This window comes from Mycteria americana, chromosome 1 (genome assembly GCF_035582795.1).
Source record: "Mycteria americana isolate JAX WOST 10 ecotype Jacksonville Zoo and Gardens chromosome 1, USCA_MyAme_1.0, whole genome shotgun sequence".
Classification (NCBI taxonomy): Eukaryota; Metazoa; Chordata; class Aves; order Ciconiiformes; family Ciconiidae; genus Mycteria; species Mycteria americana.
In genome coordinates, this window is record NC_134365.1 from 218,493,694 (window position 1) to 218,518,142 (window position 24,449).

General features: G+C 43.5%; 1 protein-coding gene across 4 annotated transcripts in view; it reads left to right on the forward strand.

Moving 5' to 3' along the window:
• Positions 1–24,449, forward strand: part of NARS2 (asparaginyl-tRNA synthetase 2, mitochondrial) — a 54,938-nt gene that overhangs the window by 13,902 nt on the left and 16,587 nt on the right. For all 4 annotated transcript variants that reach the window (XM_075491207.1, XM_075491210.1, XM_075491206.1 and 1 more), the window contains exons 6-7: positions 4,252–4,352; positions 18,101–18,233. In XM_075491207.1, coding sequence (XP_075347322.1) covers positions 4,252–4,352; positions 18,101–18,233 — 234 coding nt within the window. The remainder of the gene's footprint in view (positions 1–4,251; positions 4,353–18,100; positions 18,234–24,449) is intronic.

Here is a 24,449-nt window from a genome sequence, read left to right on the forward strand (position 1 = left end):
TTATAGCACGTTTACTCTGAGACACCAAGATGTTTCATACAGATTCCCCCTCCCTCTTTCTCCATTGTAATTTGGGTAGTTTTTGACTAGGGAATGGAGAGAACTTGAAAGCAAACACGTTATTCCCCCCTAATCAAGTAGATATTTTGGGGTTGGGAAGCGGGAGAAAAGTCCATCTAATTGAAATAAAAGCACCACAATGTTGTCGCTTCGTTTTGCTAGTCATGGACATGAAAAACAATCTCGGTGCTCAGTGTCAGCAGTGAAGGGATAGCATCACCTACTATTTATTATTTGTCTTCTACCAGTGACTGCTGTTCTTTATAATAAAGAAGCAAGCTTGATCTAAAAGGCTGAGCATAAATCTGGGGCATAGGCACTTGAAAACATTGGCCTGATCCTGTGCTTGAATGTGTGAAGTGGAGGAACCACCCTAGTGGGTTAGTCGATATTTATACATGGGAAATGTGAAGTTGCTAATTACGGGATACCCCCTTGCTGAAGGGGTCCTTTCTGAAGGAAAAGGAAGGCATTTCATTTTCCGTGTGTAGCAAGTGGATTGACTTTTGCAGCTCACAACACCCGTTCATCAAGCTTTGTGTCTCAAAATGAGGGAGAGGAAGTGGGCAGCTGTGGAGAGGTGAGGCCATTGGATGGTGATGGGGGAGTAAAATTTTATCTAAATATCGCTATGTTCACTCTTCACCTTCTGTTGGAAGCTGTCCAGGAGCTGCTCACAATGCAGACACGCACCTCGGGATCTCTCAGTGGCTTCTCAAACTGGCTGCAGGTTTTTGTTAGTCCAGTTGAGCTGTAGACTTTCTCACACTCTTCTTCCAGTCACTTACTGTTGTGTCTATTTTCCCTTTGCCTCCCTGAGATTACATCTGATTTGGAGAATGAAAAATGACACAAAGTCATTATAAATAAACCAAGCCCCAGCTCCTGGAGACAGCTGTATCCTGTTTGTGGATTTGGGGGAAGTGTTGAGATTTCATGGCTGATTTCTTCTGTTCTTTTCCTGCTTCCAGTCTGTCTCTTTCTCGTTGTTTAGAAGTTGCATCCTACAGGATTAGGTGGGATTTTTCACTGGTGGAACAAGGAATGTAGCTGAACTAAGCTTGCAGTAGGAGAAACTGGAGTGGTATGTGGCTCTTCTCTTTAGTGTTCTGGCCATGGCTGTGGGGCTGTGGTATGTGGATGTTTGTATGTTTATTAATATCCCTATTGTTTTTGAGCAAATACTCTGGTTTTATTTGAAGAAAACAATAGGGGCCTGCTTCTGCATCCTTGGGTTTTGTTGTTTGGTTTTTTTAGAACTGCAAAACCTGTGAAACAAAGGAAGCAGTCCTGGGGTTACAGCCACAAATTGTCATATTTCCATTGATCTCTGTGGAGCAAGGCAAGCTTGCTCTTTTCTTTAGCGTGATGCTGTGAAGAGATAAAACTGCCTTGTGATCTGAGGTCTTTGGCAGTCTCTGTTTTATCTTTGTGATGAGCAGCAGAGCTTTTTGAGAACAAAAGCAACACCTTCCGACTCATTGAGAAAAATGGCAGGTTGTAGAATATCAAAGGCTGGTGAACAAGCCTGAGCCTAGCAACCTCCCTGTGACAAAGCAAGTTGGGGAGTAGGGTGGCTGGAGGCAGTGGCATACTTAGCTGAGCTAGCAACACTTAGCATAACTCCTAGGAACTACACTTTGAAAAATGGGTATTTCAAACTTATCTCAGAAGAAAGCATTCATTTGGAAGTGAATGTAGATCAGCCAAACCTCAGATTAGCTTCGGAGTTTCTTTTGTCTGGCTCTTGAACCTTTGATTCCTCCAAAGCTTAGGGATGACATTGAAATATAGAAAGTGCTGAAACAAATCTCATTTATCATCATGTTTTTTTAAAAGTCACAGAGTTGTGACTTCTAGAGAGAGTCTAATCCATCTCACCGCACTCAAACAGGGTCAGCTAGAGCAAGTTGCCCAGGACACTCTCCTGCCGAGTTTTTAATATTTCCCCAGACAGAGACTTCATAGCCTCTCTGGGCAACCTGTTCCAGTGTTTGACCACCCTCACAGTAAATAAAAAAGTTTATTCTTGTTTTCAGATAAAATTTCATGTGTCTTTTTTAAAATCTATGCCCATTGTCTCTTGTCCTCTCAGTGAGCACAGCTGAGATGAGTCTGGTTCCTTCTTCATTCCCTTCCATCAGGTATTTATACACATGGATAAGATCCCCCCTGAGCCTTCTCTTCTCCACGCTGAACAGTCCCAGCTTTCTCAGCCTCTCTTCATATGAAAGATGCTCCAGTTTGTTAATCATTTGTGGCCCTTTGCTGGACTCACTCCAGTATGTCCATGTCTCTCTTGTACTGGGGAGGTGAGCACTTCACCCAGCAATCTTGGTGAGTCACCAGTGCTGTGCAGAGGGGAGGATCCCCTCCCTCGACCTGCTGGCAGTGCTCTGCCTAACACAGCCCAGGAGGCTGGTGATTTTCTTCCATCAGCTTGGTGTCCGCCAGGGAAATGGTGAAGCACAGTCCTTATGCTCAAACAACTTTTAAAGTGCTCAACATGGAGGTCTTCTAATTTTTCTTTTATGCCTGTAATTTAAAAACCAAAGATATACCATCACTTTAATGGGACTTTTTTTTTAGTCCATTTTTCATAATGAAATATTGAACTTGCTAAATTTTCCGTTACTCTCTGTTTTTTTAAATGCTTAAAATATCTGGTGATCTGAAAAAATATGCAAAACCTGAACTGAAACGTCGTTTGTTTTTTCAGTGCCTATATAATGTGTAAGCTGTGATGTTTCCAACTCCATATTGTTTCCGTTCTGCTTTTTTTGAAGACTAAATAACAAGTCTTAAGAGGATATTGCATTCCCCCTTTTTTTTTTTTTTTTTTTCTGATTACTGTTGGTCTTTTTGCAATGGAAACATTCATTTGCGCATGAGAAGGAAATAGCACTGGTTTTAAGTCTGCTAAAAGTTGCTGCACCTGACACGGAAAATACTCCTCCATTTTCTCGTTAGACTTGAAGTTGAATTTTGAAGGCAATGCTATGTGAAGCTTCAGACTTCCAAACGATAGAGATTCTTCCCTTCTGCCCCTCACTGTTCATCTTGGTAGGAAAGAGAGAAAAAGGAATACTTACATTTGGAGACTGGGTTGATAGGCTGACATCTTTCTTTTGTATGTTGCTGGGCAAAATGTTCCTCAACAGATGTTCCAGAGGGATTTTCATTTTGTGTGTCTGCATTTCACAGAAACACACAATGTGGTTTCTCCACCTGCTCCCAGACTCCTAGGTAGATGAGCCCTTAGCTATATACCTGTTACTTTACTGGGGAGCCAAAAATCAGAGGCTACTGTAGGAAATCTGCATTTCTACCACTCTTGTTCTCAGACTTGCTTGTAAAATGGTGAATATGTCCTTCCTGACATTTTATTTTACACTTTGTTACCTCCTTCCTTTCGACAATGTCATTCCTATTCAGCTCATGGATGTTTAAACCCATAAGTTACACAGTTCTTTTCTTTGAGTAAAATTTAGAGCTCCTGACATACCCACGTACAAAGGCAAGAGGTGAGAAGCAAAGAGCCACATATTCTTTTAGCTTTGTACGAACTCTGTGCTGCCCACAAAGTTTTGGGCAAACAGTCAAACTCCATGAAGCTGTGTCATCTTAAAAAGTTACTTCCCACTCAGCTGAACTGATATAACTAATTGCTGGGGATCCAATTTACAATCCTTGTTAGTTTGAGAAATGTTTGAAAGAACTGCGTATCCTTCCTCTGTGCTGACATGTCCAAGCTTTGCTGGTGGCACGGGAGGTATGTGCCACAGTTCACAAACTTGTTCTGTAAGTTGTTGTGATACCTGCAACCCATATCCTCATAAGTCACCGAAAGTGGAGGCGGGAGCTGTGGTGTTTCCCGCTTAAAGTATGGCTTCTCACTACGCAGACATATTATTTGCATCGGACCCGTAGATAGAGAAATCCCCAAGAATCCTTTATCTTGTGGGGTTTTTTCTTAATGTGTTTTGCTTGAATAGGTTTTAGAGCCCGTTAGCAGTCTGAGCAAAGATGGGGAGCATTGTGTTATGACTTGCCACACTGTTGGATTCCATCTCAGCAGTGTTTGGGTCAAATCTCATGGAGTTAAGAGAAATCAAGGGAAAGTAAGCCGGGAGCTGTGCTTTTTATTCAAACACTAGTGGTCTGACTTCTTGCTCATTTTTTGACTTACAGACGTCACATGAGGCAAGGGAATCTGCGGAAAAGACCCATTTCTTCAATGTGCCTGCCTTCCTGACAGTTTCTGGCCAGCTCCATTTGGAAGTGATGGCGGGGTGAGCAAAATGAGAAGTGTTTGGCTTGATCTGTGGGATCTTCTCGGTTGGTAATTTTGCCCCATGGTATCCATTAGATATCTGCCACATGTGTGCCAGAAACAAATTGAGCAACAGTGGCTGGATGATGGTGTGAGAGGCTAGCCTAGGCAGGGGAAAATTAGACTTTTTTTTAATTCTGGTCTATGAACTAGTTTTAAATACTAGGAGTCTCCTTCTACTTGCCATGGATTGGGAATATTGGATGGAGACGTAATCTTTATGGGAATGACTGTAGGATTGTTAATAACTGTAGTACCTTAAGTGTCTTTTTGTTGTTGTTCACACCTGGCATGTCTCAGCAAGAAAATCTTTTTCATTTCAGCTATCACATTCCTTTCCTCTTTTCTCTTTTTTTCCCAAGCATCCTTTTTCTATCTCCTTCAGACTTCCTGTTGTGTTTCTTGCTTCTGCCAATTCTCACTTCTCCCATTTCATGGCTTTCACATGTGATGCTTTGTTCATTCTAGCCACTAAAGTGATCACAGTGAAATAGTTAATACTGACTGATTAAAAAAAGTATCCTTTAGCTTTTAATGTTAATATTTCACTGAAATGGTTAGAGGTGAAAGTGTCAGTCTGTCAGAGAGACAGTTCCCTTTAATTAGGGGGTTTGGTCCTCATCTACACTGAATTTTCTAAACTAAATTAATACATTAAACAGATGGAGTCAAATCAGCACAATCCCTTATTTGAAGGCACAGTTTTCTGAGCGCTTGCAATGGGGGTTCTCCTCAGATGTGGTACTTCAGCCAAATCACTGCTAGCCAGCTGAAAGGCTGATAAAGCCTGTCAGAGACCAGGCCTTGGGCAGGTAGCACTGCCGTTTGCCACTTGCCAAGGGGTTTCGTCATGCATTTATAGTGACTTTAAGATCATTTTTAAAGTGATTGGTTACTGTCCAGTGCAAATCTCCTGAAGATGAGAGGGATAAAACCCTAGCTTTAGAAAATGTGAAGTTGGAATATCTGCCTTTTCATGTGGAGGTTCTAATGAGTATTTCTAATAGTCTTAGTATTTGCTGTCCGTGATTCAAATCCAATGTTGAGAACCAAATAATAAATGTTTAGCTGTTTTTTATTTAATCACTGTTGCACAGTTTAATTGGCTGCTGGGAAATAGCTGCAGTGAAATTGTTCAAAGGGCAAGTTTTGTGTATAAATCAAAAGGTATAAATTTCTTCAGAAAGCCGTTTTCTCCCTGGCTGGCTTGTTATCTCCAAGAGACAGTGTCTCTTCTCAGACCACCTAGATGGCTGTGGTCTGGTGAAATACTCAGGCTAAAGGTTCTCGATGGACAGGATGTTTCTCATATGGTGCCCTGGCTGCTGTGACAGAAGCACAGGTCACTTGGCAGCCAAAGGCTGATGCGTCATCTCAGACATTAGCTGGGGAAAGTTAATGAGGAAGAGGTTTGTTTAACTGTAGGGGTGGTGGAGCTTTTGTGTCCCTGAAAGAAGATGGGATGACATGCATTTGTACGTGTTAGACTTAATTGACTGTCATGCATTGTGACCTTTATTGAAAGACGTAATTCCACAAATCAAATAAGCCCAAAGAAAAAGTATAGATTGTAATAATTAACTTGAATTACAATCTCACTCTCTTACATCAGTCTGTTCCTTTAAATAGTACACAGCCTGCTCTGGGATGGAGCAGAAGGTAAACTGGGCAGATGCGAGACCTGTCTGCTAAATATTTTTTCCACTGATATCACTCAGGTGCACCTTGCTGTCTAAGGACGGGTAAAAAAATCAATGCTCTTCAGCATGCAGTACATTATATTACAGCTTCATGTTCCTATTTTACAGTAGTGTGTTGTTCTTAAAGGCATTTTAAATAGATCCAGTGCCATCTAAATTTAGATAAGTTGTGTTTATTTGTAATGGGGCATAGCTGTTCTGTGAACCTGCTCCTTTTATTTTTATTTTATTTAAGCACACTGAGTTTTTGAGGCCTACAGCTCAAGTGGTATTGAATCCCTTCAGTCTTCAAAAATAGATCAGGCTCTTCTAGATGCAGAAGCACCATAGTGATGCATCACAGTATTAACCCTCTAGGTACTGTGAAACCCTTTAGATACTCTGAAGATTTTATTTGTGGTTATCAAGTTGGGTCTTACTCTGTGAACAGGACTCCTACATGCTCAAAGAACATAAATGTGTAATAGTAACCAGAGCTGCTTGGCAAATGAGTATGTTGTGATGATGCTTTCAGAGTAGAAAAAAGTGGGAGTCCTTCTCCCCCCAAAATGGAAATGTTCTGGTCTTCCCAATAAACAAAGCAGCCAAAACAGTAAAGATTTACATGTTTTGGATTTGATCCTGTGAAATTTACCCTTTGTTTTAGCCAGACTAAACTTTTCATGTCCAGAAAAGGAACTATTGTTCAAAAATTCCCTTTAGCTTAAATGAAATGGTGACTTGCTGCAGACTTAAGGCTTTCAGGAACAGCTGGTTCCTGACAACTTGTGGGAGGAGACCAAGGCAGAAATGCTTGGGAGACCCTCCCTCATCCAGTCTTGGCCTGTATCCTGTTGTGACTTGCTGTGGGGCGTGGGAGTGCAGAGACAGATCCTGCAGAAGTCCATTAGACACTAGGGGTGGAGCAGGATAGGTATGAGAGGCAGGGAGGAATTTGTCCATGGGGTTTATGCAGTAGGGAACAGAAAGTCAGCTAGGCAGTCATGCCTGTTTGGAGTTAGCTTTTGGCTTTACAGAGCTCATGAGCAACCTCCACGCTGTGGTTGGAAAAGTCTGGGCAGGAGAGGTATGGAGAAGGCTTACCAGACATGTCTGGAACTAAGTCTTCCACTGTCCTTGCTGAGAGTTCATCTGCCAGCCCACAGGTGATCATCTGAAGACCTGTGCCTGCGTGTTGTCCAGGGCTCAGAGCTCCATTTTATGGCAGGGCTGCTTGGTGCTATTCCTGATTACAGGAGAGAACAGTGAGCCTTTTATAATTTGTGAGATTTTAACCTTTTTCTTTGAGGAAAAGTGGGAAGAGAGGTGTTCCTGCGTTTATTGACTGTCTGCTGTGCTGTGTATGCTTGTTATTGAAGGCAAGGTCAGAGAAGTTCATCTTGTCTCTCAGTATGGCACGAACGGCCTAGTTGGCACAACTTCTCATTTCATTGTACTTCATCTTTGCAGTGACGGCATCTAGGTTGACTACTCAGGGTGTCTGAATCATTGTCAGCTGCTATAAATCTATAGGCTCTTTGAGGTCTCCAGAAAAGTCTTTATTCAGTAATACAGCTCTCCCCTTTAGTTTTCTCAGACTCAGATGAGTCAGTAACCAATCTATGTGGTAGAATTTTGTAGGACTGTGTGTGTCCCGATAACTGGTTTTAAATGTCATTGGTTTGCTGTGAAGTCCTTGTGGTATTTCCTCACCCCGTGATCCTCCGGTGAGGATAAAGGTCCCTTTGGGGACCTGAACTAGGCTGGAGGGTCTGTGACAGCTGAAGATGATTCAGAGGCATGCTGGGGACAGCCAAACCCAATTGTTGCCAAGAAGTACAGCTCACTGGCTGTATTTACTCTTTTTTTTTTTTTTTCTCCTTTCACCCATCTGTACTTCCCACAAGCTCTACCTGCTCCTCTCCTTTCAGCCCCTCTTGCTAATAGTTTACATCATTGTTTTGCATTGATTTTCCTTGAGCCACGTTTCATCCCAGGCACTGCCTGTTCAGCCTTTTGCATCACGAGCTTAACTAAAACTGTTTGTCCTAAAAGCTCTGGGGGCTATCCCCTCCCTAAATAGCAGAATAAGTTTTCTCCTAATTCCTTGCTCTTCCTAGCTCTGTTTCTTTTCTCTTATCAGACCTTCAGTAGGTTTCTCCTCTCTTGGTTGTCTCGCATTCTCTTGAAGTTCCCTGCAAATGGGTAAAAGGCTCAGGGGCAACCTGATAGCAGCCTGCTAGGACCTGTGAGGAGGTTATCAAGAAGACAAGCCCACTTTTTGCAATGGTGAAGGACAGGAGGACAAGAGATAATGGGGATAAGTTAAAACAAGAGAAGTTCTGAATGAATGGGGGGGGGAGAATCACTGAGAGATCAGTCAAACATTGGAGAAGATTGCCGAGAGAGACTATGCACTCTTCATCCTTAGAGGTTTTCAAGACCCAGCTAGATAAAGCCTTGAGCAACCTAGTCTGGCCTTCTTGCTGACCCTGCTTTGAGCAGAAGACTGGACCAGCAACCTCCTGAGGTCCTATCCAGACTGAAGTATTCTGTCCTTCTGAGTTTATTCCTGGCTTCATTCTCATTTTCCTCTCCACCAATCTTATCCACAAGACCATCTCGGTGAATTCTTTCTGTAGTTCACTTTCAGTTCAACATCTCTCCCCAGGACCTGTATTTTTCTGCCTAACTTAAAATCTCAGCCTTTCATACTGACATGTGCCTGTTAATGTCTAGCTATCAAACTTGGTTTAGTTGAAATGTAATTAATCTCACTTTCCTCTCCTCAAGCACATCCCCTTGATTTCTAAACCGTCACGTATTTTGCTACTGTTCTGCCTGTTCCAGATATTCTCTGCAATCCTGCAACTGTTTTTTCTGGTTGCAGACAGGCTCTAAAAAAATCTCAGCCACCCAGACCATTTTAGCTGTGTCTTCCTGAGTTTGTAGAGAGCTGAACGTGGTAAATTTCCTGCTGGTTTCAGAAGATACTGATATCACACTGATTTCACTTTTAAAATGCCAGTGCTTCACTGCTTTTCAAAGCATGGAAGAGATGGAGAGAGATAGCTGTCATTTCGGGTTGGTGTTCAAGAAAACACTGCAGAGCTGAAGAGAGATGTGTTTGAGGCCACCTTCCATAAAAGAGGCTTCGTTTTCAGCAGTCTGGCAAATGCAGCCTAAAATTTCATTCCAAAATAATTTGCTAATCATGGAACAGATTGCATTGTCTTCAAGGAAATATTTGCTCTGCATTGTACAATTTTAAATACTTTTGAACGCAGCTGCAGGAATGATGTCCAGTTGTATAACGTTCCTGTTGCTAAGAATTAACAAAAATAAGTGTAATTATTTATCTTGGATGCCTGAAAAAAATCTCTGACATTTCTTGCACAACATTTGTTTGAGTCTGACTCACAACGCAGACTCTTATAATTATCACACTAACTTCCATTAATTAGGCTGACACTTAATTGGAGCTATAAAAAGCAACCCTGACATGTCTGTTTTTAATCAATTACCACATGCTTCAGTCTGGTTCATGACTGCTGCAATGATTGTTAATTACTTTGTATTACTGGGAGGCTCAATGCATGAACTTCGTAGGTACAACAGTGTAGGTACAACATTGAGCTTGGCTGGTTGGAGCTTTACGGTCCACGTGGCTATGCTGTTGGTCCTTTCTCCCTCTCCACTTTTTTGGGAGGGGAGGCAGGTAATTCCCTCGCAAGAAGCATGGTGTGCTGAGAGTAGCTGCAGTTCAGCCATGTCCCTGGGATCCATGCATGAAGGGCTGAGTGCAATCCCAGCAGTGTCTTGGACTATGTGCTCTGTATTTTGTCTCCGGACTGTAAAAATCATGCGCAGGTAGCAACAGAAGAACAGGTTTTACACTTACCTGGTGAAAGGTGTCATCAGCTGAAATTCTTGGTCCTCCTTTTACAAGTAAGCTAAGATAAACCATTCTGTTTCTGTCTTGAATCCACTCCACGGCCCTTTTTCCTTCTCTGAACATCTTGTCGTCCCTGTTTGAAGCAGTAGTAGGTGCTGTAGGATCCGTGTTGGAAGATCCCAGCATCCAGGTTTGTGTAGGGCCTTGCAGCTCAGCTTCACGCATGTGCCCAGACAAAACCGCGAGAGCTGCAGGTGGTTAAGAAACTGTGGCTTTGTGAGTTACAATAGGGCTGTTATAACCCTCTGCCCACATGTTCCCCTGTACCATAGTAGCCACATTCATGGTGGCTTCTGCGAACTTGTTTTACCTTACGAGTAAGGCAAGCAAGAAGCAGCCTGTGGGCAGTCTGTTACTGCAACTCAGCTGACCATCAGTGGCTTACGACGCCATGGCAAACTTGATTGCTTACAAGAGTGTGAATGTTCCCTGTGTTCAGGCTGCAGCTCCTTCTTGGGGAGCCTCCATGCCCCAAGAATTGGCTCCAGTATGAGATGTTAAGGCAGGCAGCTCCATCCCTGTTTGCTCCCACAGCTTTCCTTAAAATAGATACACAAATGCGTGTGGCCTGAATTTCTTCAGGGGTTTGCTGTTGTTGCACTGAAGTAGAGTATGGATATAGATACATGTCATAGTCAGCTGAAACATGTTGCATTAATACAGCTTTTAGTAATTTTTTTTTTAGTACAGTTATTTACTTTCTTTAGTTACTCTAGAATTTGAGGCTTTGGAGATTTTAAATAGCTACACCCAAACTTTGAAATGTGGCCTGAACCATGACTCCCTTTGTGCAGTAGTGCACCCACTGATGCAGTTTCTTGCTGTGATTCATATTTGCGGAGTTTGTAGAACTGGTTTGTAGAACCAGTGTCCATCTGAAAAAAAACTGATTTAAAAAAAAAATCCTCTTCATAGCGATTACAATACAGTTTCTGGAGAACATGAATTTTTTTCCACTCTGAAAGGATAAAGATTTGACACAATTGCTCCCCCCCACCACCACCACGTGGGTAATATATTTTTATGGCTTAGAGTAGGAGTCACTGGGGTGATTAAGTTTTGAAAGAGATCTTTGCTCCCTGTTTTATTTAAATCTTTGAAACATTTTATATCACTCCTTTGTAGAAGATCTCTGTTAGCTGAGGCATGGGAAATGGTTGTTTGAATAAATGCATAACTACTCTGGTGGCTTTCATCAGCCCAGCTTGAGTTATCATTGCTAATTGGTTGTTTTATTGACTTTAATTAGAAATAATAATATCAAAACTAGGACAAAACAAGACTCCACTGAGAATAAAGTACTAAAGCATTGCATAAAAGGGTGGAGGACCCAGGCTGATGAGATGCCAGAGCAGAAGACATTGTATGGCTCTGGGTAACTGTGTTTCCTTTGTGTCTCCCCTATTCTCCTGCCGTCTGTAAACTAACAATACAGTGCCTAGGTGTGCTGTGCAGCTTAATAAACAAAGTGCAGGGTGCTTTGCCAAGTAATTAACAACATGACCCATATAACCTAATTACTCAAGTGTGCCTGGATCGTTTTCAAGCAGAGGTGGATGACCTGGGAAGGATCCTTGTCCCATCTTCTTCTTTTCTTGCCGCTGAAGCCGGGGCGGAGGACGTGGCAGGGGGAGAGCCAGCCCCAGAGCATGGCAGGAGGGTGCCGCTGCACACACCGGCCCTGTGGGCATGGTAGGACTCTGCCCTTTGGAGGTTGCAGTGAGGGAAACTGCTGTGTTGCTTCGGTCTGGCTGGGGGGGAAGTTTGGCACTTCCCAGTACCTGCCTGGGAACTTAGACAGCATTTTTTTTTTTTAATTTATGTATTTATTTTTGGCTGCTTACAAAAGGAAGTACAGTCCCATCTCGTCGCAGCATGAATTGAAACCTTAGCACTCAGCACACCAGCTCTGCTGCCCAGGCCTAAGCCTCACATAGTGCTATAAAAACCCTTGTCAAGATGCAGCTTTTCTCATCTGTGCTTCCTCAGAGGGCAGGCATAAGTGGCATGTTCTATGAGGAATCTTTTAAAACTCCTTTTTCTGCTTTTTTTTCTGGAAAAAATTCATTCCTCCCTGCTGCCTTTTCAACAGAAACGTGCATTTTCATTGTGCAAAATCCAAACCACCAAACAATACTAATGGGAGTATTATTTTTACATTGAGATTAAAAACCAGGTATTTCTGTCCAACTCTGAGGTTTCATTTTAACACAGTCTACCCAGCTCAAGGATCTAAAACATTCTCCCTCTTCTCCAAACTTTTGGGCACCTGAAGCTCGCTAGCATCATTAGGAACCCTGGGGTCCCAGCTCCTCTTAAAAACTAGACCCTGGAGGCATTGGATTGATATGTTTGAATGGTTGTCTGTGTCCATGTGGTTTCTTGCGTCAGGTCAGAACATCTTTCAACATAAAAATTTCAGCATCCCTGAACAATCCCAGTCACGCTTGGGTCAAGTGCTGCAGCCAAGTGGTGTCTCCTGGCAGCTGAGCAAAGTCATCTGCTTGTTTTGATGGAGCAGGCAAGTCCTCCATCCTCAAAATGAATATAGTCATGCCGGAACAGAGTGGAATTAAATTGGATGGCTTGCTTTATTAATTTCTTCCCTTCCTAAGGGAAAGGACAGTGTGGCCAACAAAGCTAAGCTCCTGGGCTTTAGGGTCACCTTGCTCTCCTTTCCTCCTCTGCTGACATCATGTGTTGCTTTGTCCTTGGGTTGGAAGCTATTGTTTCTACGTTTTCTTGCAATCTAGATTTGGGGTGGGGGAAGAGTGTCAGTGGACGATGGTGGAGGGGAACATACTGCATTGAAGGGTCACGTTGTGTTCATTTAGCATGGCCAAAGATGAGATTTGGCACAAATCGCCTTCCAGTGTAACTCTTCACTGCAGACCTTGTCAGAGTAATCACTGTATTTGTGTTTATGCAGACACCTGTAGTATTTGGAGGTGAGAAGGAGGGCACGGTACAAGTGAATAGCTGTGTGTACTGGGGTGGTTCCGTGCTTAGCCCTGAGTCACGACAACCAGCTTCTGCCTGCAGCTGTGTCACTACCGTGTGGTGTGACCTTGGCATAGGCTGTAAGCTGACTGTGCAGGGATTGCATCTTCTTGATTAATAGCCTTGCTCAGAGTTATATCCCCTTGGTTCGACAGCACAAATAAGTCTTTATTACCCCGGTAGCAGCATGGAGTCCTGGCTCAGAAAAGGGGCACAATCCATTCCTGGCTTGGGAACCACGGGCACAATTAATTAAATTTGAATTTCAGTGTAAAAATTACCAGTAAGGCAGAGATGCTCAGGCCTACAAACATTGTGTGAGTTTTTAATTTAAAAGATGATTTTAAGCAGCTTTGGGCACAGATGCTTTATACTTCTCTATTGGTTTCTGTCACTGCCTCAATAATGAATTATCAACGAGTTCAAATGAAATGAGTTTTCATTCTGTGTGGTGTAAAGCTCTCAAAGGGGGAGAGGTAGCTGCTTCTGAAGAGGGTTTTAGTAGCGTGTAAAATAAGGGTGAAAAGGGCAAAGTTTCTCCCTTCCCGGGTGTTCATAGGGTGGAGATCCCAAATGCAGCCTGTGCAAGAATGAGCCTCCACCAAGCGATTGTCCGTGCGGAGGACAGCCGTGCTCCAGCAACGCATCCAGCAATTGTCCACATGGAGGACGGCCGTGCTCCAGCAACTGCTGTCTGTGTCCAAAGGGATTCCTGTGAGCCTGTACCAAGAAGGTGGCTAAGCCCTTTGCTGGGCTGAGGGAAGCAAACTCAGCATTTTGCAGGATGGGGCCCTGGCTTTTGCAGCTTTTCAGTGTGTCAGAGGGAGCACTGTGGGTATTCTCTTGGCCTCCACATTAAGCTCCCAAATTTTCCCAGAGAACTGGGCAGAGCAAAATACAGTCCCAGAAAGGGAGCAATTAATTAAGCGGCTCTGTGCCGCCTTCTGGTGTCGACCCCGGCAGCGCCTGTGAACTACATAAATGCACTTGGGCTTGCTGTCCAGAGCTCTGATCTGGGTGAAGCTAACTGCAAAGGGACTTGTTTCAAAGCCTCTCTTGTGTTCTTTGATAGCACGTACAAGGACAGCGTTACAGACATTACTGCTCTGCCTGTAATGGCTAAGGGAAAGGGCTCAACAGATTATTGGGCTTGCTTTTTTTTTTTTCCCCCCTCCTGTGTGTGTGCTTTTGTTGGAGATGAGGAATTAGCACTACTGATTTTTTTTTTTTTTTTTTTTTTTTTAGAAAGATTCTTGAGTGCCCACAACCCCGACTGACCTAGGCACTTTTGGAGACTTAGCCAGAATTTTCAAGTTATTTTTAAATGCTGGAAGTCTTGCAGAGGTCTGGGAATGTTAAATGATTGATTATTTGCATCGTAGAGCATAGGAGTCACAGCCCTGGACTGAGGCTCCATTGTGCTAGGTGCTGAATGCAGACAGAACAAAATGACTGGTTTTGCCCTCAGTACCATGAAATCGGAGTGGAGTCAGTTCTCATCCCTCTTTTTGAATATGTTTATACCTGCTCAGTGTGATACAGTGTGTCAAATCACAGATACGTTTTTTAATAGAGGATGAAGTACAAATAAAGGTCGGATTTGTGTAGCATGCGTTCGTTTAATGTCTTGAATGGCAGAGCACAGTAAACAGTATATGAATGCCTGGATGAAAAATAATTGTTCACGCTTTGAGTTGATAACAGTGACTATATGTATTTTTAGCTGTGTTTCTCTGTTATGTCCAGGCCTCTGGTCAGTGCTGCATTGCTGTTACCAGATGACTTGCATTTACTGCGCTCCTTTGATCGCTTTGCCAACATGACATCTGGCTAGTTTCCCTTTGCCAGGGTCCCAGGATCGTGGTGAAGTTCTCACAGTTATTTGTATCTGTCTTTTACTTTTACAATTAGCCTGAGAAATGAATGATGCCTCCCTCCCTGCAGATGCGGGTTTATTTTGGGTTTGGCTTTTTTTTCCGCCCCCTCCCCCCCTTCTTCCAAGGGGCAGGCAGGCAAATTCAGTGATGTTAGGTTCTCTACGGGCTATCACAAAGCCTTTATCCCTGCTGTTGTTGAGCACCTTGGGATAGTCTATGAAGTTGCAGTGCTAATGGTTCTTTTTGTAAACGTAGGTGGTGCTCAGTGTACGAGTTAGAGAATATTGGTCCCAGCAGGATGCCTAGAGCTGAGAAGAGACTGAAATCGGTTCCTGTGGGAGTTGTTCTGCAGTGTCCTCCCCAAAAGCTCCGTGTTGGGCACAGACAGGCTTTATTCTTGCAGCACAAAATCGATCTGTGACTGTGAAGTGTTTGACCACAGTTGACATCTTGGAGCAATAAGGATTTTTTTTTTTATTTTTTTTGTTTTTAGGTATCTTGCAGCTGGCGAGCCCCTTAGAAGATAAGTATCTAGTCACCGTGCTCGGGCTGCTATTCAGTAGGAAATAAGTACAGTTCAAAGTGCTCATAGTAGCCTGCGTTGCTGGAGACTGTCATCTGCCACAGAAACCTACACTAAGTGAAGTGTCAGTGCCCATGGCTGGACAGCAGCTGAGTGCTGTGTGTCTCGCTGAAGCCAGACTGCTCTGTGGGACAGGATCTCCTGCTAGCCAGCTGGTATCACACTTTAGTTTTAAGTGTTACTTTTTGAAGGCTTCATGCCAGGGAGAAATTAGAGACCTGCACGTCAAACCCAGCAGTCCTGGGTGGGTACTTCAGCAATTGCAAGCTTTTCAAAATATTTTTGTCTTGTGTCCAGTCCTGGCCCAGTCACAGTCTGAACTTGTGACTAAACTGATTTATTTAGGGAAAATTCTTTCTTTAACTGAAGAGCCCCAAATTGAAATATTTTAGCAAAAGCCTGAAACATGGGCACAGGTAGCACAAGAACCTGCATCTCCTGTTTCCCACTGCAGGCCAGCCTCCATGGCCTGGCAAGCAAAAGTTTTTTTGACTAGTTCTGCCTTAAACATTGAACAATTGTGGCCGAGTGACTCATTGTTTCATATTTGTTGTTTGTATTGCTATAGCAGTTGAGGCACTTAAGCTTTGGATCCAAGACCTTGTGCCAGGTGCTGTAGGAACATGGGGGGGAAAAAAAAAAAAAAAGGCCTTGTGAGGAAGAGCACGCATTTCTCCATAACCCAAGACAACAGATGGCTACAGATGAGGGAGCACAAGGAACTGATGAGATAATACTGACGTATGCAGTGAGTGATAGTCTTGGTACATCACTTATCTAAACATTGATGAGGTTTTATAGACACTGTAGCAAAGGGCAGTTTGAAGGAGGATGGTCAAGTGACAGCAGAAGTTTACAGTAATATCCCAGCAAGTGAGAAAGGCAGCTGCAGAAAAGAGGGAAAAGAGGCGTGCTGAAAATGATGCTTGAGGAAAGATGTTTGCTGCAAAATCTGGTTAGCATCGTAGATGCTGTGGTCATGTATGAGAGAGTGCAGGTACAGGAGCAAAATAGAGACAAAAAGTGTATTTGTTGGAGCAGGGAAAGCAGAGCTAGTGGGGAAAAGAAACCTACAGGCAGGCTATGTATTCAAAGTCTTGACCTGGAACTTTCTTCTGGTGTGTTTACTACTAGCAACTCAACGAAAAAGAAAGTGCTGTTTCTTTGGATCATAACCTTTAACCATCATGTGGCGTGAGGGAACAGATGAGTGAAGCAGAATGTGTGTGTTCCTTTATTTGCAGTGCAGATGCCTCCATAAGAGGCAAAGGAAAAACGCTGCTTTTTGTAGCGTTGTTTATTTAAACTTCAGTTTAACAAAATTAGACTGTGCAGAAACTTCAGCGAACATCCTCTTTAAGTTGAAAGCTTGCAGAGCAAGATGCAAGTCAAATGCCAGCCCCAGCAATTAGCATGCATCCTTTCACAAGTGTTAGACTGTGCTTAATCTCTACTGATCAGGTTCTTTTTCTCCCACACACTGTCTACAGCAAAAAATAATATCACATTAAAGATGTACCAAAGATAGCAGCTGCCCAGTCCATGGTTTTTCTGAAGCAGCTCACTCTCTCCCCGATCGTGGTTTGCTTCCCATGCAGCATGGGAGGAAACACAGCTATCATGGCATCTGTTTGGGAAGCTCTTGCTGGTTTGAGGATGTCCAGGAGCCCAAGTGCTCATAGCCACAGTGTAAAAAGTATCGCTTGGAGTGCAGCTTCCCCACGGTAAAAATAAAACTTTTAAAGGTGTGCTGCTGTTTGATAGGGAGGTTTCTTATGAAGGAAGTGGAGAATCAAGAAGGCCTTTGTATCCTGTGTAATGCAGCATGATGTGACTGCAGAACAAGAGAGGATGTATTTAAATAGGCTGCCCAGAAGGTTGCTGGAGAAATAGCTTCATAATAGGAAATGCATTGGTTACTTCAGAATAAAATGATATCCCAGATGTATTCTCTGCAGTAGGGACCCCTTTTAGCTGAACCTTTTTTAGCTGTGTGGAAGGAGCCCAGTTCATTATCTCGAAGGCTCTTTCTGCGGTAAACTTTGGTCTTGCCACTAGAGGGGGACTGCAAGCTGTACACCGTACATCCGTCCTGCTGGGCTTCACCAGTCCCCTCTCAGTGCTATCACCAGCCCAGCAACTCCAGCAGCAGGACCCTCTCTGCTCTGTTGGGCTCTGGGGTGTCACAGCACCCGTAACGGTTGGACCTTGCAGCCAAAGAAATGTGAAGGGATGTGGACGAGGGGAGCCTGACCGGTGTGATGTCCGGGTGCTTCTCCGGTGATCTGGTTCTGCAGAATGTCATTTTTTATTCCCACACAGCTACAAAAAGTGTCCTGAGCATGAATGGTGTTCAGTGAAAGCTGAATAGGGTTTGCGCAACCTCACTTGAGTCATGGAGAGGTGTGAATAACCCCTCTTAATGCCCTAATACCCGGCTGAAGCAACGTAATAGCAGCATACCCAACAGGGCCATTAAACTGGTTAAAGATGAAATGGAAACATGAGTGCTTCTAGATCTTGAGAGAAAAGTGAGGTTGTGGATGGGGCTTTCAGTACAACGGACTTGCTTGTGTGCTGGGCCTGATGTACCTGTTTCTTGTTGCCTTGCAGGGCTTTTACCCACGTATTCACGTTCGGCCCAACATTTCGAGCGGAAAACTCGCAGAGTCGCCGGCACCTGGCAGAGTTCTATATGGTGGAGGCTGAGCTGTCCTTCACTGAAAGCCTCCAAGACATCATGCAGGTGGGCGCTCCAAATGTCTATGCAGGACCGGTGCCAGAACTCCCTCCTCCTCCGTGAGCTGTGCTCCCTGCCCTCAACTGAGGTTGCAGCTCCTCTCACCCTGTCTGAGCTGGGTAGAGGTTGCACAGGGACTTCCCAAGGATCAGGGTTTGCTCAGCAGATGTAAGGCCACAGAGGGGATTTGGAAGGGAAGATATAGGTGTGAACACAGCCCCCATCTGAATGGGAGGCTGCACAGTTGCTGTATTGCCAGGAAATGTGTAAATGTGCTTGACTGATGCTAATGAAAGTGGCACTCTCCCCTTCAAAACCTTCAGCATCTCTCCAGTGAATCTGAGCAGTATTTATGCACTGTGTCCCTTGGTGTACTCTGTAAAGAGCTCCTTGAAACCTGCATTGAAATCTCAAGTAGAAACAACAGTTCCTGGCATACACTGTTCAGTATGGCTTTAGCAGAAGACTGAAATCCTTAGAGTCAGCTAGCTTTTATTTTTCAGGATTGACCTCTCAGTTGCAGTTTAACCACATGATGGATGCTAATGCATTTTACTAGTCTCAGCATAAGCCAGCTTATGCCCAGTAAGACTTGTGAGTAAACATCCACACATGCTCTCATATATCGGATAAGCTCCTTGGAAAGCTATTGGAGAAATAGCCTTAAAAAGAAAAAGACCTGAGGCACCGGCTACAGATGTATAAAATAACATCCAGGTGATGGTTTCTTCAGCCTCAATCATACACAGTCTGCTGAGTCAGTATGGCCTGGCAGCAGAGCTGATGTACTCTCTCTCGTGTGTGCTGCTTCTGCATCTTGGATGTCTGGATGGCACTGGGCTGTGTGGACTGACTTGTTGGGAGCACATCATCTGTGCTCCATCATTAATAGCATCCCGCTCTTTCTTTTCTCTCTCCTTTTCTCCAGAACAACTTTGTGTATTCTTAGAGCATAGCATATGTATATGTTTATGCCTTACTTCCTGAGCCTCCTGTTTCTCTAGGTAATCAGGAGCTGATTGAAATCTTCACTGCTTTTATCTAGTATAATAAGCAGGGTCTTCTGTTAAGTGGTGTTTGAGCCCTTGAACACAGCATGAAAGTATCCGTACTCTTGTGCTGAGTACCCTAGTTTCTTGGCTTTTGAAGTATAGACAGCCAGTTCAGACAATTCAGAGAATTGGATTTGAGAACTGTTCTGGAATGTGTAGCGCTTTTATTTGTAGGGAAAGGAGGAACTTCCCCCCTTGGCTTGGCTTTTGTTGTTGCTAAACATCTTGTGAAGTCTCAGCTTGTGCTCTCCTCTTTCACTTCTTCCCTCTGTCCCAAGTCTTTGACAAGCAGTCTTTCCCTATAACAGAAAGTCTTCTAGCAGCCATGGTTTTGCATTCCTCATCGCGAGTCTACATTGCAACATGCTTACTTTTGTGATGTTCTCATTTGCAGAAGTGGAGTTCCCGTTTTGTTTATTTTTAAATTCTTGGGCAATCTCTATTTAAAAAAAAAACCAAACCCCAATAAAAACTGACAGCTGCTCTAAAGCCTAAGTTAAGTTTCTTTTTCCCCGCATAACTGACCTAAATTCAGCGTTCTCTCATGTATCTGCCCGTTGGGCAGTTTGTCTGTTTGTCGTCATCTGCAAGTTCTTTGTTCAGTGCAAAATGCCCAGTTGAAAGCCTTGGGGGCTCTTGGCCAGGGTTAGCATCTGAACTTTGTCCTCACATAAAGAACTGGATTGTTTAAAATTTATTTTTAAAATTGGTATTCAACACTTGGACTGAATACCTCCAACTTCAGCAAGTTAGTGTGCTGGGAATGCTCAGCTTCTTCAGGGACGTCTTGAAGTATTTACTTATACACCATTAAAGAAGAGCATTGCTACAAAGAGGTACGTGTTTACCGTTCACTGATGAGTGAACGGTAAGCTCCAAAAGAAACATAGCTTTCCTTACAAAATAAAAGGAAAAAAAAGATTTAATAACAAAGTTACATGTATTTGGGAGCAAAGGGCCTGAAATCTTAGAGCAACAGCCTTTTTTCCCCACTATAATTGCACAGAGTAATGCTCAGTTATTCCTAAATTAGTAGCACAGTTCTTGTGAAGTCTCATGCATCTTGATCATGAAATCTAAATTTCTTTTCTGTGCCAAAACATGCTTTAGTGCTATGAAGAAGCTTAAACTCTCACAATACTGGTTTCCACAATACTTTTCTGTGGAAAGTCCCATGTGCTCAGTGCAGTACTCTACACTGCGTGGCTGGGTGATAGTATTACTACTTTAGTGTACAGAGTGTATTTATGTGTATCTAAGGAGAGGCCTCTGTGGCCTCTTTCCAGAAGAGTCTAGTCAAGAAGTTGACTCAAGTTGCCCCAAGGTGCTCTTCCTCCAAACTGGATGAGAAAGAGAGGGAGTTAGCAGAAGGTCAGGTAAGACAGTGGAAGGGGTCCAACTTGTATGGAAGTGTCTGGACTCAGTAGAGCCATCGCCCCTCCAGTCCCTGAACTGGAGGTCCAAGGTCTCCAGACTCATCTGTCATCTGCGATGCCTGCTGCCACCCTCTCCCTTCAGTGCTGTCATGTAGCTGTATGTGTAGGTCATTATCTTCTATTTTTCGTTCCACTGTCTTGGCAGTGCAGTGGATTTAAAGGATCCCACGTCCCTCATGACACTAATGGGGCCTCAAAGAGGCCATATGATGCAGTCATTATTGAATTTCATCAAATGCACATACAAAACCAGCTAAAAACCCACATTATTTAGGCTGTAAAGTTAGGAAATGCCAGAAGGAAGTTTTCCTGAGGGTATTTTTGGGAGTTTATGCATAGTGTTAGTCTTCCTTAACAAGATCACATCCTAGCACCACTGTCTCTTTAAGAGATGGAGAATACAATTTAACACACAGTATTTGAGCTCTTTCCTGAGGGCAGAAGTATTGTCTTCCACCGGTTATGTACTTCATCAAAATTAATTTGCAGTCATTACAGCCCAGTGACATGAAGCATTATTACCGCCGTTTTACAGAAGGGAATTCAGGCATGAAATGAAGTCAACAGTAGCACTCATTTTGGGTGCCAGTTTCAGGGACCTTAGATCTGAAACGTGGGTGTGGTTTGGTTTCCAGAATAGTTTGCACTCAGAGTACTTTCTGTCTTCAGTGCCAAGGCTAAGACAGTTGGGCAAATCTGACTGCAGTCTCAAGGGAACAAACACTGGTAATCACATGGGAAAGGTTCAGTCCAAGTGTCTTGCACAGCACTCTTTAGGGACATCGGGGTATCCTCAGGGCTATAGCTTCCTTCTCTGAAGCGGCATCCAGCTGCCGTAGCTGAGGCTCGCTCTGTTTCCTAACTTCTATCAGTGTTTATTTTTCAGCTTTGGTCAGTGAAGCAGTGATCTGACAGACAAGAGTCTCCTTCCTTTCATAACAACAGTGTCTCTCCAGAGTGGGTCCTGAGCTGTTGATTATATAGCTGAGAGAGGAGACTTTATGACCAAGATTAGATGCGAATCTCCCTTCTGTGTATGTGTGTGTATGTGCACACACGTATGGTGTGTGTGAGCAAGCATGAAGGCAAGAAATAATGGTCCACTTGGTGAATGTTTCATATGTAAATACCCTGTGATCTACACTGCATCCATATGCATGTCCCAGGTAAATGCATAAACAAAAATCCTACTGGCAGTTCTTGTGATTTTTCTGAAAGTGTCTTATGTAATAAAGATGATGATTTGAACCCTTCTTGTAGTGCACAGCACCTTCAATTGCTGCTGCTGACATTTACTGCTGTTTTGTTGATGATTTCCTCTGTTTCAACCCTGGTCATAATTTTATTTGGGAAGAGGATAAGTTGCAGTATCAAAAGATCCAAGTTAAAATTAAACAATACAGTTGGGAGCTGCTCCTAATCAAAATCGGAGACTTAACTATTCAGTTCCACAGCAATAGTGGGAAGGCAAGGATTGATACTGCTGAACTTCTTTGAAAGGTGAAAATCAAGAGATAAAGGCTGGGAGGGATGAGGGAGAAGGGAAAGCTTTTATCTCTTTCCTCTTCGACTGCCCTCCTACCAGCACAATTTCTACATTTCCATTATGAAGCAACCAAATTAATGGGCTTTTGGACACCAAGAGTCCCACCTCTGAGATGAGCTACTTGCTGTGATTCCCATGGCTTTTTCCCTGTATAAGTCTGCTATCAAACATGTTTCTTACAGGATACATTTAAACCAATCACTTGGCCTGTATCTCCAGCTCACGTGTTCCCTCAAACCAGCAAACCGGTGGTTATGCTTCTCCACTCATTTTTCATGTAGCCTACTTTCTAGTCCTTCATTATATAAAGCCATAACTTCTGAGTTGGAGAGGTTTTTTTTTCTCTCCCCTTTTCTTTTTTCCCCTCCACTGTTCGTGCCTAGTACACATTTGGCATAAATAAGAGCAGTGAGAAGGCCAATGCGTGACCCACGTGTCTGCTTTTTTGCCAGGATAAAACCTCAGTCTCAAACCTGGAAATATTTCTCAGATTGTTTTTCCCATACCACCCACATCTTTTTTTCCACAAGAGGAAGCTACTTATGTTGAATGCTGTGGGAACCTAATTGTTACTTTATCGCACAGTGAGGAAAAAAAGTGCTAATTAAACAACATGCTTTTCTGAAACCAGATGATACTTTCATTTTCTAGAAAGAGGAAGCTTAATGTAAAATCCCTTTGTCTCTGCCTGGTGAAACCAGATGAATTGCCAAGAAGTTTTCTAATTTCATTTGCATAAGCCTTTTTCTAGCTACTTTGAAGAAAGTTCAAAGCTGACTGGTTATTTGCCACTCAGCAGCAGGAATGCTAGCTTTTCAGTTCCTCTGTGTTTGAGTACCAGTAGGGGTAAAACTGTTCATCTGCATATGATAATGCTGTTCCTTTATTTGGATCTTCCCTTTTTAAACAGAGGGCCCAGATTGATGCCGGAGTCTGCATCAAGCTGAGTTTGGCTCCAGAGGAGTCAAAATGTGCTGATTTACCAGCTTCTCCAGGCTGGTGGGATGCAGAGGTGGTTCATCAGTGAAGAGCAGTGTTTCAGCAGTTTGGGACAGGTGATGAAGGATGTTCTTCTAAACATGAGAGTTTGAACAACGTGCCTGAAATCTTGTCTATATCAGTAGCCCAGCTTCTTCTTTTCTGTGCCTTTTGTTCCTCTTAAGAGGACTGGTTCCTTGCAAGGCAGAGACCTGCTTCTTCCTCAGATCTGCTGACTGAACGTCAGGTTCATCTTTTCGCAGTTAGTCTCCCCTGTGCTTTGCGGTGTCAAGGGACTGCTGCTTTTCGTGGTATGGTTGGTGGATACTTTGCTTCTCTCAACGCTGCAGTTAATGAAGCAGTTGTTATGCTTACAGGAAAAAAAGCAGGAATGTGCCAGGACGTTCAGAGGTGCTTTTTGTTGGGAAAAACGTGGTCCCGTCCCAGGCTGAGATGACGTGCAGCCCAGCTGCATTGCCCTGTTGCTTACAAAGGAGATGAGAATAAGGAGGGTGATTTTGAAGAAGAGTTGGGATCATCAGTACTACCCAGGTATCAACTACCTGCTTTGTGCAGGCATGGGACTATGAGGAGTCATGGGAACTCAATCTGCATGACAGCAAGTGTCTTGGATGGTCTGCTTTGCTTAACCAAAAGAGAAAATTCTTTTAAAACAGGTTGATCAAAATCCAGTGGCATCCCATGCGGGGCTGTATTTTGTTTAGAACCAAAATGGCATTTTAATTTCTTCATGGGTGAAGCCCATTTTACTGGATAAGTATATCCAAATGGGATGTTAATGTTGTTTAGCTAATCCATATTAGTTTAGCAAAATGAAACCACATCTTTTTTTAGTTTCTCAAACATCCCTGCATTGATGCGTCCTCTGCTTTAGCTCTCGACTTGTCTCTGTACATGTTCCCTTTGCTTTGCTCTTACTGCGCAGAGTCTCTCTAGCTGGGATCTGTTTGAAATAGTGTGGCCAGCAGGACTAGAGAAATGATTGTCCTCCTGTACTCGGCACTGGTGAGGCTGCACCTCTAGTATTGTGTTCGGTTTTGGGCCCCTCACTACAAGAAGGACATTGAGGTGCTGGAGCGTGTCCAGAGAAGGGCAACGAAGCTGGGGAAGGGTCTGGAGCACAAGGCTGATGGGGAGCGGCTGAGGGAACTGGGGTTGTTTTGCCTGGAGAAAAGGAGGCTGAGGGGAG